A 15,000-nucleotide genomic window follows, 5' to 3' on the forward strand; every position below is an offset into this window, starting at 1 on the left:
GCTACGCTTCCGTGCTGTGGCTGCAGTACAGTTGTGTCTGTGACAGGGAGCGTTCATCCACTGTCAGCACCAGCAGCCATGTCACGGAACACCATCACCATTGTCAAAACTGCACGATACATATCGTTATATTTTGACTTTGTAAAATTAATGTTTTGGTCCCGTCCCAACCACAAAGTGTCCGTCCATCCGGATGGTCCATGTTGGGTGAATTTCACTATGATTCCCAGAGTCACTACCAAGCTGCGTCTCCGACAGTTGACTGAGCAGAACTAGCTGCACCGCTTCAGCCCATTCACCGCAATCTCATTTCACTCTATTCTTGCCGAGAAAGGCGGACCCCGCCACCAACGATGGGAATGGCACATAGAAGAGCACACACAGGACACAAATACATTGAACGGAAGTTTCTGACAAAGTACCAGCTTTAAAAAAACTTGTCAAATCTATTTTGATTATTCTAAGTAATCGTATGGATTACCACTTGAAACAGATTTACAGTGTGGAGCAACTAACTTGGCGTGTTAACTAAACAACATTACGTCACTGATCGATGGCTTTTATCCAAAGCGACTTACAACTTGTCCAGACACCATGTGAGGCTCATCCGAAGCACTTAGGGGGTTAAGTGTCTTGCTCCAGGACACTACAGTACGGTACGGTACGAGGAGGAGCCGGGGATCAAACCGGCAATCTTCCAATTACCAGACGTCTTGCTCAACCTCCTGAGCCACTGCGCCCCACCCTTACGGGCCGGTGCTGTCGTCGTAGCGCGCATCCACGTCCGTCAGGCCGCGAGCGGACGATGCAGCGTTTCCTCTGAGATCTGCCGCGTTACGCACGCACACACCAGCCGCGCTCACGTGTTCGGCTGTTTGTCGTTCTGTGACATCTGGACGTGATGGAAGTCCCGTCGATCGGCCCGCTGTGCGGAGGAGAGAGAGGGGAGGGGATCCAGCTGGAGGAGAGAATAAGAACAACACACACACACACACACACACACACACACACACACACACACACACACACCTACACAGACATACGCACACACACACACACACACACACACACACACACACACACACACACACACACACACACCTACACAGACATACGCACACACTGCTGCACATTCTAAACACGCAGGGTGGCCTGTGTGTGTGTGTGTGTGTGTGTGTGTGTGTGTGTGTGTGTGTGTGTGTGTGTGTGTGTGTGTGTGTGTGTGTGTGTGTGTGTGTGTGTGTATATCTGTGTGTCTATGTCTGTGTTTGCGTCTCTCTAGTTGCATTTGTGTGTGGTTGTGTGTTTCTCAGTATATGTGTGTGTGTGTGTGTGTGTGTGTGTGGTGTGTGAGAGAATCTCAAAAGACAGAGAGAGCTTTAGGTAGTGGTAGGTCTCCATTTCTCTCTCTCCCCCTCTCCCTCTCTCACCCCATCTCCTCTCAATTACACTAAGTGCTGCTATTCATCACCTGATTGGTCTAATGATTTAATTCAGTAAAGTAGCCGAGAGAACGGGGGGGAGAGGAGAGGAGCGAGGGGGAGTGAGGATGTGAGGAGAAGGGAGAGGACGGCAGCGAGGGGAGAAGGAGGGAGGAAAGAGAGGGGAGGGGAGAGTTGAAGAGGGGAAGGGGGAGAGGAGTAGAAAGGAGGAGGAAAGAGAGAGGTTATGAGAAAGGGAGCAGGGCGGGACAGGAGAAGGAAGCAGGAAACGGAGAAGGGGATAGGAGATGAAAGGAGGAGAGACGGGTGGAGGAGAGAGGAGGAGGAAAGAGTGAGAGGGGGATAAATGGACGAGCGCGGAGGAGGAGAAGAGAAGAGGAGAAAGGACAGGAACAGAACATAGGAAAAAGAGAGGAAGAGAAAGGGGAGAGGAGAGGAAGTGTGTGTTGTGTGTACTTCCATAAATAGCGCTGTGTCACATATGTGCACAGGAAGTAGGAGACGGGAGGTTCACGCAGAAGCAGATTAGTCTGAAAACAGTTTTTTCTGTTTTGAGGCAGAAAATCAGTTTTTGGGAATCGTGTCAAAGTCAATATATCAAGTCGATCCAATGCACTTTGGGCAGCGCCGCCCTCACTCATAATTCCAAAGGATAAAGGAGATCAATACATATCCTAAAAACTTGGAAGATTGCTAAGCTAGGGCAGCATAGCTTATAATGACGAAGAAAAAGAGAAACTGAGAGCATTACATAAATATCAGGACACAGAGGGGGCTTTGAAGGACTTGTCTTACTCCACATTCCTTGGAAAATCAGCATTTGAGAAATAGTTGTGGAAATGGATAGTGACACGTCACAAGTAAAAAATGGTTTTATATAATTTTAATGGAAACCTGTGTAGGTAGTAGAACTTTTAAAACAATTCCCAGCCCGAGAAGGGAGGTTCAGCGTGGCATCGCAGAGCTCTGTGCTTGTGGGAGCGGTTTGAGTCCACGGTCCTGTCCGTCATGTGACACGCTCTGAGCTGATTGCCGACATGAAGTTATTAACTCTGTAACATGGAGTCTTGTGATGCCGCAACCTCATCTGTCAGACGGAGATGGCCCCGGTCCAAGTGGGTTAGGGTTAGTGTGACTTGGACTGCTTAGGTATTGCTTTGGTATGACTGGGTCTGACAGTGTTCTCCTTGGTCCATCTGTGTCTACCTTTGTCTTCCAGGGTCTGCTTTGGTGTTCCAGGAGCCACCTTGGACTTCCAGGGTCTGCCTTGTTAATTCCGGGTCTGCCATAGTCTTCTGAGGTCTGCCTTGCTCTTCCTGGGGCTGCCTTGATCTTCCAGGGTTTGCCTCGGTCTTCCAAGGTCTTCCTTGGTCTTCCTGGGGTTGCCTTGGTCTTCTTGGGTCTGCCTTGGTCTTCCTGGGTCTGTCTTGGTCTTCCTGGGGCTGCCTTGGTCTTCCAGGGTCTGCTTTGGTCTTCCAGGGTTTGCCTCAGTCTTCCAAGGTCTGCCTTGGTCTTCCTGGGTCTTCCTTGGTCTGTCTTGGTCTTCCAGAATCTGCCTTGTTCTTGAAGGGCTGCCTTGGTGTGCTGGGGTCTGCATTGCTCTTCTAGGAGCCATTTTGGTCTTCCTTGGTCTACTAGCCTGGGTCTTAGTCTTCTAGGGTCCAACTTGGTCTGCCTTGGTCTTCCAGGCTCTGCTTTGGCATTTTTGGATCGCGTCAGACCAGGGTTGTTATAGTCACATTGAAAAGTGAAGCAAAGACACTCCCTAGTGGACGGTAACCTAAGATTCAAGATGCAGCAGAGATGATATAGTATGTCCATCAAAGCCACCAATAAGTAATCCTCTACTGTGCAAATATGAAACACAGATTCAATAATTTCCCCACCACTCAATGTCAGGTAACACAAAAACAAAATCCATTTACTGAAATCGATGGCTTTCCAGGAATTAAAAGCATTATAGATGGTACCCATGGTAGTAATTTTGCAATATTTTGTGTTTTGCAATTCCATCTTAAAAAATGACTCTTCTGCTTTTTCAACTGGAATGAACAAATACAAAATACAAACGATGTGTAGAGAAGTGGTGGGAACTAAATCTTTATCATCACCTAAAACTCAACACCGGAGAGTACGGCAGAACAACCCTACGTCACTTTTTTGGAACAGAAACTCGGCTCTCGGCTCAAAAGAAACGTCTCCAGGGTCGTTAAATTCAAGGACGGGTCAGGAATTGGCTCATTTGATTTAATTTACTATCATTTTAGCTTTGAGGGACCATTGCAGCACACATTATAATGAGAAAAAAACTCTAAGTACAATACAGCATATTAAAATCAAATATACTTTATACCCGATTTGAACATGAACATGTTCAAATGTGAACATGTTGTTCCTGGTGCAAGAGTTTAACACTGACGCCTTTATTTCACTTATGAAATATGTAATAAATGGCAAATATACTTTGTCGATTTAGGGACTTTACTGTCAGAAATTCTAACAGTTTAGACCACCTGGTTTATTTCATCCTTCAAACAGTGGAGGTCAGTGGGTTTCAGTCTGTTTTTAGGAGGTTTATGGAGGTTTTCAGAGGGTTTCAGGAGGTTTTAGGAGGTTTCAAGAGGTTTAAGGAGGTTTTCAGGAGGTTTCAGGAGTTTGTCATGAGGTTTGATGAGGTTTTGGGAGGTTTCAGAAGGTTCAGAAGCGTGTGGAGGTTTTCAGGAGTGTTTCAGCAGGTTTCATGAACTTTTAGGAGTTTTCCAGGAGGTTTTAGGAGGTTTCAGTGGGTGTCTTGAGGTTTCATGAGGTTTCATGAGGTTTCATGAGTTTTAGGAGGTTTCACAAGGGTTTCTGGGGATTTTGGGAAGTTTTGGGAGGTTTCAGTGGGTTTCAGGACATTTTCAGGAGGTTTTCAGGAGGTATTCAGGAGGTTTCTGCAGGTTTCAGGAGTGTAGACGATCGTTCTGGCACAGGGCCAGGGAATGAGGAAGAGGAGGCAGGCGGAGGCTGAAGATCGCCTGTTGCCGTGTTTATTAACAAGTCTTGTGAACAACGGTGGCTCGTTGGCCAAACAAACTCCATGCTCGCAGGCCCATATATATAAATACTTTATATATATATATATCGTTCAGGGATATCCGGGTATCTCCAGCTGTCTGTGCTGGTTCGTGTCCCTTCGGCTGGTTTGCCTACACACCCATCCTACTGTGGACACACACACACACACACACACACACACACACACACACAGTTAAACCCGGATCAGGTGAATCAGCGGAGTCCCTCCGCTGATTCACCGGAAGTTGAAGGGTTGTAGGGCCAGATACCACCGGGTGATCCGTGCGTTGGTGTCTTCCATGCGGTGGAGCCGTTCTAGTGGGGCGTGGTCCGAAACAGAGGGTGAAGGCCTTACCCAGGAGGTAATAGCGGAGGGTGGTGACCGCCCACTTTATTGCTAAACACTCTTTTTCTACGGTGCTGTACCTCGTCTCCCGCTCTACCAGCTTAGGGCTGAGGTATAGCACTGGCCGTCCACACCCTCGACCTCCTTGGACAGAACGGCTCCAAGCCCCCTGTCCGATGCGCCCGTCTGCAGACAGAAAGGAAGAGCAAAGTTAGGGGTATGCAGTACAGGCTCCCCACAGAGAGCTGCCTTTAATTTAACAAATGCCTGCTTGCACGGCTCTGACCACTGGACCGGATCTGGAGCACCTTTTCAAGTCAAGTCAGTCAAGGGGCTGGACAGTGCCGCAAATTCTGGCACAAACCTTCTATAGTATCTGGCCAGCCCCAAAAACTGCTTTACCTCCTTCTTAGTCCTAGGTCTGGGCGTGTTGGCGACTGCGGCGGTCTTATCTACCTGCGGTCGGAGCAGGGCCCCCCCCAAGTGGTACCCCAAATACTGTTCCTCCCTCCGCCCAACCGCGCACTTCTTTGGGTTGGCGGTGAGCCCCGCACACCTCAGAGACGCTAGCACTGCGCCCACATGCTGCATATTCCGCTCCAACGTATCGCTATGAATAATGACATTGTCTAAATATGCAGCGGCAAATGCTGCATGCGGGCGCAGGACACGGTCTATGAGTCTCTGAAAGGTAACAGGGGCACCAAACAACCTGAACGGAAGAAATCGGAATTGGTAAAGGCCTTGCGGAGCCTTCCTTGGACTGCTGGGACAAGGGAATCTGCCAGTAGCCCTTGGTTTAATCCAGCGTCATAATAAACCGAGCCACACCTAACCGGTCAAGAAGCTCATCGACGCCGGGCATCGGGTAGGCATCGAACTTTGACACCGGGTTCACCTTCCGGTAATCTACGCAGAACCGCACTGACCCATCGGGCTTACCCACTAGCATGGTGGGGCTGGACCATTTGCTCGTATAGTCCTCGACTACCCCCATGTCCAGCATGGCCTCTTATTCCGCCTGTGCTGTTTTCCGTTTGTTTTCGGGCAGGTGATACGGCCGAGAGCGTACTTTCACCCCCGGGGTCGTCTCCACATGGTGGAGTATGAGGGCCGTACGGCCGGGCAGGGGAGAGAACATATCAGCAAAGCGCTGCTGCAGCGCCGCGACGTCCGTGCTCTGGCCGGGAAAGAGATGGTCACTTAACAGGGCCACAGTGTGATCTGCCGGCTTTGGAACCTCCGGCCCCAACTCATCCCTCTCAATTGTCGCTGTGGCCAGTGCCACGGGCACACCTTCCCGCCATTGTTTTAGGAGGTTTAGGTGGTAAATTTGGGCAGACCCCCCCCTGTCTGTGCGTTTGACCTCATATTCGACCTCCTCCACGCGTCGTGTGACCACGAAGGGACCTTGCTACTTTGCCAGTAATTTCGAGCTGGACGTAGGGAGTAGTACACCTTGTCTCCCGGTGAGAATTGTCTTAACCGAGCCCTCCTGTCGTACAGATGGCGCTGCCGTTCCTGGGCCTGGAGCAAGTTCTCCCGTGATTCCTGCCCTAAGGTGTGTAGCTTTGCTCTCAGGTCCAGGACGTACTGGACCTCGTTTTTACTGGTGCTGGGACCTTCCTGCCAGTTTTCTTTAATCAGGTCGAGCACCCCAGGAGGTCTCCTGCCGAACAATAGCTCAAAGGGGAAAAACCCTGTGGAGGACTGGGGTTCAGCCATGTGTCCCTATTTCGACAGTCATCGTGGATTAACTTTCGGATCATGTTTTTCAACGTTCTGTTGAAGCGCTCGACCAGGCCATCTGTCTGTGGGTGGTAAACGCTAGTCGGAATTGAGCGGACGCCTAGTAACAGTTTGCATAGTGTGCAGTGTGCGTGACATAAACTAAGTGCCCTGGTCGGGCAGGATTTCCTTCGGAATCCCGACCCGGGAGATGACCTGAAACAGGGCCTGCGCCACATTTTTGGCCGTAATACTGTGCAATGGCACTGCCTCTGGGTATAGGGTCGCGTAATCCACTAGGACTAACACAAATCAATAGCCCCGGGCACTACGGTCTAATGGCTCGATGAGATCCATAGCGATTCTCCCGAATGGAGTCTCAACTAAGGGGAGGGGGCTCAACGGCGCTCTGGGAATAGCTGGTGGATTCATCTGCTGACACTCAGGACAGGCAGCAAAGCGCCGCCGCACGTCCACCCAGATGCCCGGCCAGTAGAAACAGGCCATTATCCTCTCGAGTGTTTTTTCGTGTCCTAGGTGACCGGCCATCGGGTTATAATGAGCCCCTTGGAAGACTAAATCCTGATGGCTTTTAGGGACCAACAATTGGGTTACTTCTTCTCCTGACTGAGCGTCACGGTTCACTTGATTCAATCTATCCCTAATTACAGCAGAATACGGGCAACTAAGCGCAGCCTCTGGATGCACTAACACGCCATCGATTTTATCTACCCGCTCAAAGGCCCCGCGAAGCCTATCGTCCCGCGATTGTTCCAGAGGAAAATCCTCCATGGGATGGACTGAGGGTTCCGGGGAAGTTCCCACCTGGGGCTCCCCCTCCTCTGCTCTGGTGACCTCCGCCGGTGCGCCTGTCGCGCCGCCGTGCTGATGCCAAAGCCTGATGTCTACCCCCTTGTAACCTTACCGGCACACGGTAGCTCCCTTCTCGACCGGGGAGGGATCCGGCGGACCGGCGCCCGAACCACCTGGCAGACCTCCATCATTGGCCAGTCCTGGAAGTCGTGGTTGGGTTTCCCGCATCGCCAGCTGACTGTCCAGGCGCCTTCCCAACTCTCGGTGGTTCCGAGGTCGCGCTGCTCAGGAAGGCTCCGGAGGGTGGATCGGGGTAGGCGGTTGTCCCCCTCCTCTGGCGGGCGAAGAGACGGGAGGTGGGCCCTCCCTGGGGTTCCGGAAGGGAGGCTCATGATGGCCGCCAGGTCCGCGGTGCTAGTATCGGCCGGTCCATCGTCGACTCCCGCGCCGCATCCTGGCGCAGGTCCCTCGGTAGGCCCCTCTCTGGTCCGGTGCTGTAGGCTCTCGTGTGGGTGTAGGCCTCCACGGGTCCTCCACGAGGGCCATGGCGGGCTTGGAGGGAGGCTGGACGGTGGCATTTTACCCAGCTAGTGGCGCGGGCCGGGAGATTGTTCATGAACTGTTTGGTGGCCACCGCCTCGCCGATCTTGTGCGGGGAGCGCCAAAAATCTTCAAATGTGCACAATCGACACCTGGTACGCACATTTGAGTATTTTTCAAGTTTATCGAGCTTGTGTGTAATCACCGGGTGTCATGACATTTCACTGCATATATGTACGAACGTATGTGTATGTATGTGACAAATAATCTCTTGAACTTGAACTTGAACTTAACTTGAAACCTCATGAAACCTAATGGACACTACTGAAACCTCCTGAAAACCTCACCAAAACCTCCTGAAACTTCCTTAAGCCTTCTGGAACCTTCATGTGGTTTCAGGAGGTTTCAGGAGGTTTCAGTAGGTTTTAGGAAGTTTCAAGAGGTTTTAGGAGGTTTTGGTGAGGTTTTCATGAGGTTTCATGTGGTTTCAGGAGGTTTCAGGAGGTTTTCATGAGCTTTCATAAGGTTTCAGGATGTTTATGGGGTTTCAGTAGTATAAATATGAATAATATATATTGATAAAAGTATAAATCAGTTTTCTTTCCATCCCACTCTGACCTGCTGCTCACAGTAAATGATGCTCTCATAGAAACAGAGGGTGACTCAGTTTGAGGCCCACTACCTCTCTCCTCCTCTCCTCTCTCCATCACTTTTCTCCTCCTCTCTTCTCTTATCTCCTGTCCTCTACTCCCATCCTCCACTCTACCTTTCTCCTCTCCTCTTTCCTACTCTGCTCTTTTCTCAATTCTCCTCCTCTCCTCAACTGTACTCCTCTTCTTTCTGCCTCTCTTCTCCTCTACTTGCCACTTCTCCTCTCCTCCTCTCCACTCCCCTCTCCTTCACCCCTCTCCCTCACTCCTCTCCTCTCTCTATCACTCTTCTCCTCCTCTCCTCTTGTCTCATATCTCTTCCTCTCACCTCACCTCATCTCCTCTCTTCTCACCTCCGCTCTCCTCTACTCATCTCTGCTCTTGTCCTCTACTCGCCACTTCTCCTTTACTCGCCACTTCTCCTTCACTGCCCTCCTCTCCTCCACTCCTCTATCCTCTCCATCACTCTTCTCTTAATCTCCTCCTGTCTCATATCTCCTCCTCTCCTCTACTCCTCTTCCTGCTTCTCCTCTCTCCATCAATTCTCTCCTTTCCCCCTCTTCTCCTCTCCTCTCTCCTCCTCTCTTCACTCCTCCACTGCTTCCCTACTCTCCTCCTCCTCCTCCTCCTCCTCCTCCTCTCTTCTCTTTCGATGTGCTCTCTAACAGTGAAGTCTAATTACAAACACAGCGGGGTGTCAGCACACAAGCCTGTCTATCTGCCTGTCTCGCTATACATCTGTCCGTCTGTGTGACTGTCTGTCTTCATTTCTATCTGTCTGTCATAGACAGACACTGTTGTCTGCCTGCTAAGTCAAGAATCTCTGCGCTACATACTTGACTCTGATTGGCTCTTTGAGTCTCCGGGTGCTGGACGTTGGAAGGGCAGCCCTCATGTTGTTGTTACATCACCTGGTTGTTTACTCCACATTTGATCATCAAACGGATGTTCATCTGGAATTCAGTCTGAGTGTTTCTCATCATAAACACCAAAATGTTTGAGTGCATGTTGTGCAACCGTTGCATAGTTCTTACTGCACTGTGAAGGCTCCAGGGGCTGAGCCGGGGTCGTCTTTTGGTTTAATATCCATGTGAGCATGGCTAACGGAGCGTTTTTTTGTACTACTATAAATCGCAAAAACTCAGATCACAAAAAGTGTAATTTGTCATGGTGGTGTGATTTAAGCAGCCACACCTGCCTCGGGTCGAGTTCATTTGGCCCAGGAGCAGAGGTGGCTGTGCACCTGCTTTTCATCAGAGACACACACACACACACACACACACACAAACACACACACACACACACACACACACACACACACACACACACACACACACACACACACACACACACACTGGCAGAGTCTTTGTCAATGTTTGCGACAATGTTCCGTCTGTTCCCAGCTCGTTAGATCCTGCCACTCTCTCCAATAAACGGGTGTGTTTTTACCATCATGACCTGCGACCTGTGTCGCTGAGCCCCTAGAAAAGCCACTCAGGTGGTTTTTCACAAGTTGGTGATGACTTTGCAGCAACCCTAACATTTAGCTGAAAGTGATAAGGGAGCAGAGAAAAGGAGGCTCGTAGGCCCAGGAATGGAGGTGTGGTGGATCTTGCATCGCTGGTCTGTGAAGCCCTGTGGGATCTGATCCTCCGGGTGTCGTCAGCTGCTGATTAAAAGGCTGAACTCAGTCGGACTGGTCTCACTTATCATTTCAGTGCGACGCTACGCTCCTCATGTCAGTGACGTTTTGTGATCCAAAGCTCGATCTTGAACGCAGACGCGGCCAAATCTGTGTTTGGATTTCATGCACCCAGAAAAATAGTATCAATGCATCCTGGTAAAAATAGGAGGCCTTCATTTAGTTTTGTACAAAATATTATGTTGTGGTAAAAATATATTGACAAGAGCGCAATGGGGGTGGGGGGTGGGGGGTGTCACATCACCATTAGATCCATTAGACACAGACTAGGTGATGAACCTTCACATGGAAAAACATACTTTTTAGGTTTATATTGGGTTTGCACCTGAATGACCAAGTCCAGCGCATGGGGCGTGGTTCTGATGACGTATCCAGTCATCTGTCCACATTGGGCCCAGATGGTTCTCCACACACCCCCTGACCACCTGGGGATGTTGTCTGGCTCATCACATCACAAATCTGATCTGGGACAGTCCAGACATCCATCCATCCATTTTCCTCCGCTTATCCGGGGCCGGGCCGCGGTGGCAGCAGGCTGAGCAAGTAGCTCCGGGGCCCCTTGGCCCCGGCAACGTTTTCCAGTTCCTCCTGGGGGACCCCGAGGTGTTCCCAGGCCAGCTGGGATATGTAATCCCTCCAGCGTGTTCTGGGTCTACGCCGTGGTCTCCGACCAGTTGGACCCGCCCGGAAAACCTCCAAGGGAAGCGCCCGGGAGGCATCCTGATCAGATGCCCCAACCTCCTCAACGGGCTCCTTTCGACGCCAAGGAGCAGCGGCTCTACTCCCAGCTCCCTCTACGTCCGAGCTCCTCACCCTCTCTGAGGCTGAGCCCAGCCACCCCGCAGTCCAGACATGACAGTTCATATTTCCCGGCGTGATCAGATGATAAAGATCGCACTGTGACAAGGGTAACCGTTGATTTCATGGACAGGCTGGGGTTGTTGCAGTCTTCTGCAGGACGTCCAGCTGCTGTTTTGACGTGTTCTAGCAGCTTGTCCAACGCCGGATGGGCTTCTGTGCGTTCCAGCAACGCCCCTCCTGGGATGGTTGATGTCGAAGATTGTGTTTGTCATGACAATCACATGCAGTTTTCCCTGATATTGACATTTTAGTTGTTTTGATGAGAAACGGGCTGGGCTCTGGGATTTAGGTTATCATAATACAGTCATATACCTTTTCCAAAATGTTGTCGAATTAGCAATTTCTAGGTATTTGTCAGAAAATATTGTGATATAATGTCTAAGATACTAGTGCGTGTAACCTTAGCTGTACTGGTGGCTTATCATCTCTGTGTGATAATAAGGGAGACTTTATTAACTTATCACACTTTGAGCTTCCTGGGCGTCGCCTGTTCAGTGATGGACGACAAAACCTTTCCACTGGAACATCGAGCGAAAAAGAAAAGAAACTAAACTGCGCTTTGTCACTAAGACCCTGTGTGTGTGTGTGTGTGTGTGTGTGTGTGATATGTGTGTGTGTGTGTGTGTGTGTGTGTGTGTGTGGAGCAGGAAGCTGATTGGATGAGGATGTTTAGAAAGTTGACAAATCAGTGGGAGAAAGCAAAGTGCCTCCCGGGGGAGAAAAGTTTGCAATAACCTGCAGCATAGATCACCTTGACACTTTAATCACACACACACACACGCACGGACACACGCACGCACGCACACACAGTGTATGATTCATAGAAACACACATACACACACACCAAAACACACATAATGAATATATATACAAATGCTACACACCCACCAAAACATTGTAAGACAGACACCAAAACATCTTTTTCTTCCTTCATACAACACTGAATCGTCGTATTGGACCTTTTTCAGCATTTTCACAGAGTAATACTTATCTAGATTCTGTTTTACACAAGTTTAATACTTATGTACAACAAACAAATTCAACAGTGTGTTTTTAATCGTGCTCCTCAAACCACCTTCCCCAGGATTAGCACGTAACTCACTTAGAGATTTGTTCCGCCCTTTCTCCACGGGACCAGAATAAAGGCAGCGTTCATTCTTCCAGAGGTGCCCTGTGAGCAGATACTCCAAAAGATGAAAACAATCTCCCGTCGCCCCCCGTCGCCCCCCGTCACCCCCCGTCGCCCCCTGTCGCCCCCCGTCGCCCCCCGTCGCCTCCCGTCGCCTCCCAACGCCTCCCGGGCTCCTCCCCGTCGCCGTGACTCCCAGCCATCAGGTATCCAGCTCCTTTTACCCTCAGAGCTCCATCACATCTTGCGCCTCCCACGGATCCCCCTCCCTCCGTCCGCTCCCCCTGACACGCCCGGCGCGCTGTCGGCCCTTTTCCGGGGATCTCTAGCCCGACCTCCCCGCCCGTCCTGGTGTGCAGGTGGCTGCCTCTAGCCGTCGCTCACCAGACGCCGGTGCTTGGCTTCTTTGTCTTTCTTTTCCTCCATCTTGTCCTCGTTCCAGCACAACACCGACACAACTTCTCAGAGTGGTGTCGGCCACTTTTGGACACACCTCGGCCGAACCCACCGCCTGCCGCCGCCCGGGGCCCTGCTGAGGAGGCCCGCGGCTGCGTTTGGGGACAGTTTAAGTGATTTCTGACCCTGATTACGTCGGAGGTCTGGTGGTTGGGTGGAACCTCCTGCTCACGGTGGCAGCACTGCAGGGGGCCTCGCCCACCTGGGTCCAACTGCTCATGACCGCTGCCTGGGGGTGGATCTGGTTGAGCGTTCTTGGGGCTTCGCGGGTATGATGGAGTCCGGGCCAAACCCCAGCAGGATGGAGGGATGGACGGACGGACGGACGGAGGGAGGGACGGAGGTTTTAAGATGGTATCAGTCAGATTTAAGGTGGCAGGATGTGTTTTGCCACATCCCATTCTCAGGTAGTGCTCAAGAGTAAATTAATCGGAGCTGAAACGGTTCGATGCTCTTCCCGATGTGTTCAACATCAACACCGTGTGGAGGAGTTTGGTTTTTTTTTTATGAATTTCCTTTTTCTTTGAAAACATGGGTCCACCCTTGGTGCCCCGCCCACACCCCCCGCCCCACCCCCTGCTTGTGATGGTTCCTGCTGCTCCCACACCAGCAGGACAGCTTCATTAAATCTCCCAGCATGCACCTAGGTCCCCTGCAAATCACTGGGAGGAATAAAGCTGACAGTCGTACCACCACCTCCCCCGTCTCCTCCCTGCTGGGGGGAGTGACTCTGCTCTCAGCCGGGGAATGGGAAGAGAATCATCATAATGCTGATGAATCTTTAAAATTCACCAAGAGCCAAAATGCCGCTGGAGTGCGTCTGCAGAACTACAGCAGAATTACTGCAGTACTACTAGAACAGCTGAAGGTCCAGTACAATCTATCACAGATGTGCAGGTCGTGGTACTGGTAGAACCCGTGTCAGGGAACGTTCCCAATCTGAAGCTCCACCTCCGACGGGTTGGAAGCGTAAAAGCTCCGTAATGGAGAAAAACAAATGGTATACCAGTATGTTTTTGTTGTTTGAACCCGAATGGACGGTCTGGCTCCTCTGGGAGTCCCTTCTAGTTCTGGTGTTCTTCTGGAAGGTTCCTGGGGTCTCTAGCTTTGGGAAACACTGTGACTCCACGGAGAAACTGGAAATGGCAGGAATCACTGCAGTAACAACCAAATAGTGAGCGCTGGTGCAGGAAGAGCTGCTATTCAGAGCTTTAATTATACCGGGAGTATCCTGTGTGTGTGTGTGTGTGTGTGTGTGTGTGTTTATAACGGTTATGATGATATAATGATGAAGATGATGTAGACAGATGCATATCTTTTGTTGGATCATGTATTTGCTGGTCAAATATGAACACCTGCTTCATCTGCCATTTCTTTCTATTTCCATCTTTGAATATTTACATTTACGTCCTTCATCCGGACTGACCTCCACTCCACTCAGCTCGCTGTGAAAATACAAGCAAAAAAACATCTAGTAGTATAATAAAACATGTATGTAACAACATGTAAATTATGATTGTATTTTACACATTTTATCTATATATTTTTTGTTTATACATATTTTTATTATTTCCTATTATTCCTCCTGATTTGTTTTGCTCAGCCTTTGGAGTTGATCCTTTTATCATTTCACTGCATAAAGAGTCTTGAATCTTGACCGTACATCCCATCATCAGCAAAGCTTTATTATGCATGTAACGTAACAGTGTGTGTGTGTGTGTGTGTGTGTGTTGCAGAGATCAGCCGTGTGAGGAAGGACATGTACAACGACACGCTGAACAGCAGCAGCGACGGGAAGTGCAGCGAGCTGCCAGACGCTGTCGGCCCGGCCGTCCAACTGCAGGAGAAGCTCTACGTCCCTGTGAAGGAGTATCCTGACGTAAGTGTGTGTGTGTGTGTGTGTGTGTGTGTGTGTGTGTGTGTGTGTGTGTGTGTGTGTGTGTGTGTGTGTGTGTGTGTGTGTGTGTGTGTGTGTGTGTGTGTGTGTGTGTGTGTGCGTGCGTGCGTGCGTGCGTGCGTGCGTGTGTATAAAGAGGACAGGCCTGTCTTCATTTTATTGCATGGGACGAGGCCTTAGCGATGGCATTTGTGATAGCGATCGACGTGGTCAGTCGGTGATGAAAGGTCTTCTTTTTTTTGGGGGATTGGGTCCTTGACGAGTCACTCGGTAAAAGGTTCCGTTCGTCAGGCTCCCGCTTCCGTCGGTGCGGGGCAGGGAGAGTGGGCGCAGGTGGCTCCGGCTGCTTTCATTCTGTTGAGTTGTGAGTGGACGCTGA

General features: G+C 50.4%; 1 protein-coding gene across 1 annotated transcript in view; it reads left to right on the forward strand.

The window, feature by feature from the left end:
* The window catches only part of qkib (QKI, KH domain containing, RNA binding b), a gene marked incomplete at its 3' end in the record, with an annotated part of 36,991 nt that overhangs the window by 2,243 nt on the left and 19,748 nt on the right, over positions 1-15,000 (forward strand). Inside the window, exon 2 of the mRNA XM_080017190.1 lies at positions 14,461-14,603. Coding sequence (XP_079873316.1) covers positions 14,461-14,603 — 143 coding nt within the window. The remainder of the gene's footprint in view (positions 1-14,460; positions 14,604-15,000) is intronic.

The sequence above is a fragment of the Zeus faber genome (assembly GCF_960531495.2).
Source record: "Zeus faber genome assembly, chromosome: 16".
Taxonomy (NCBI): Eukaryota; Metazoa; Chordata; class Actinopteri; order Zeiformes; family Zeidae; genus Zeus; species Zeus faber.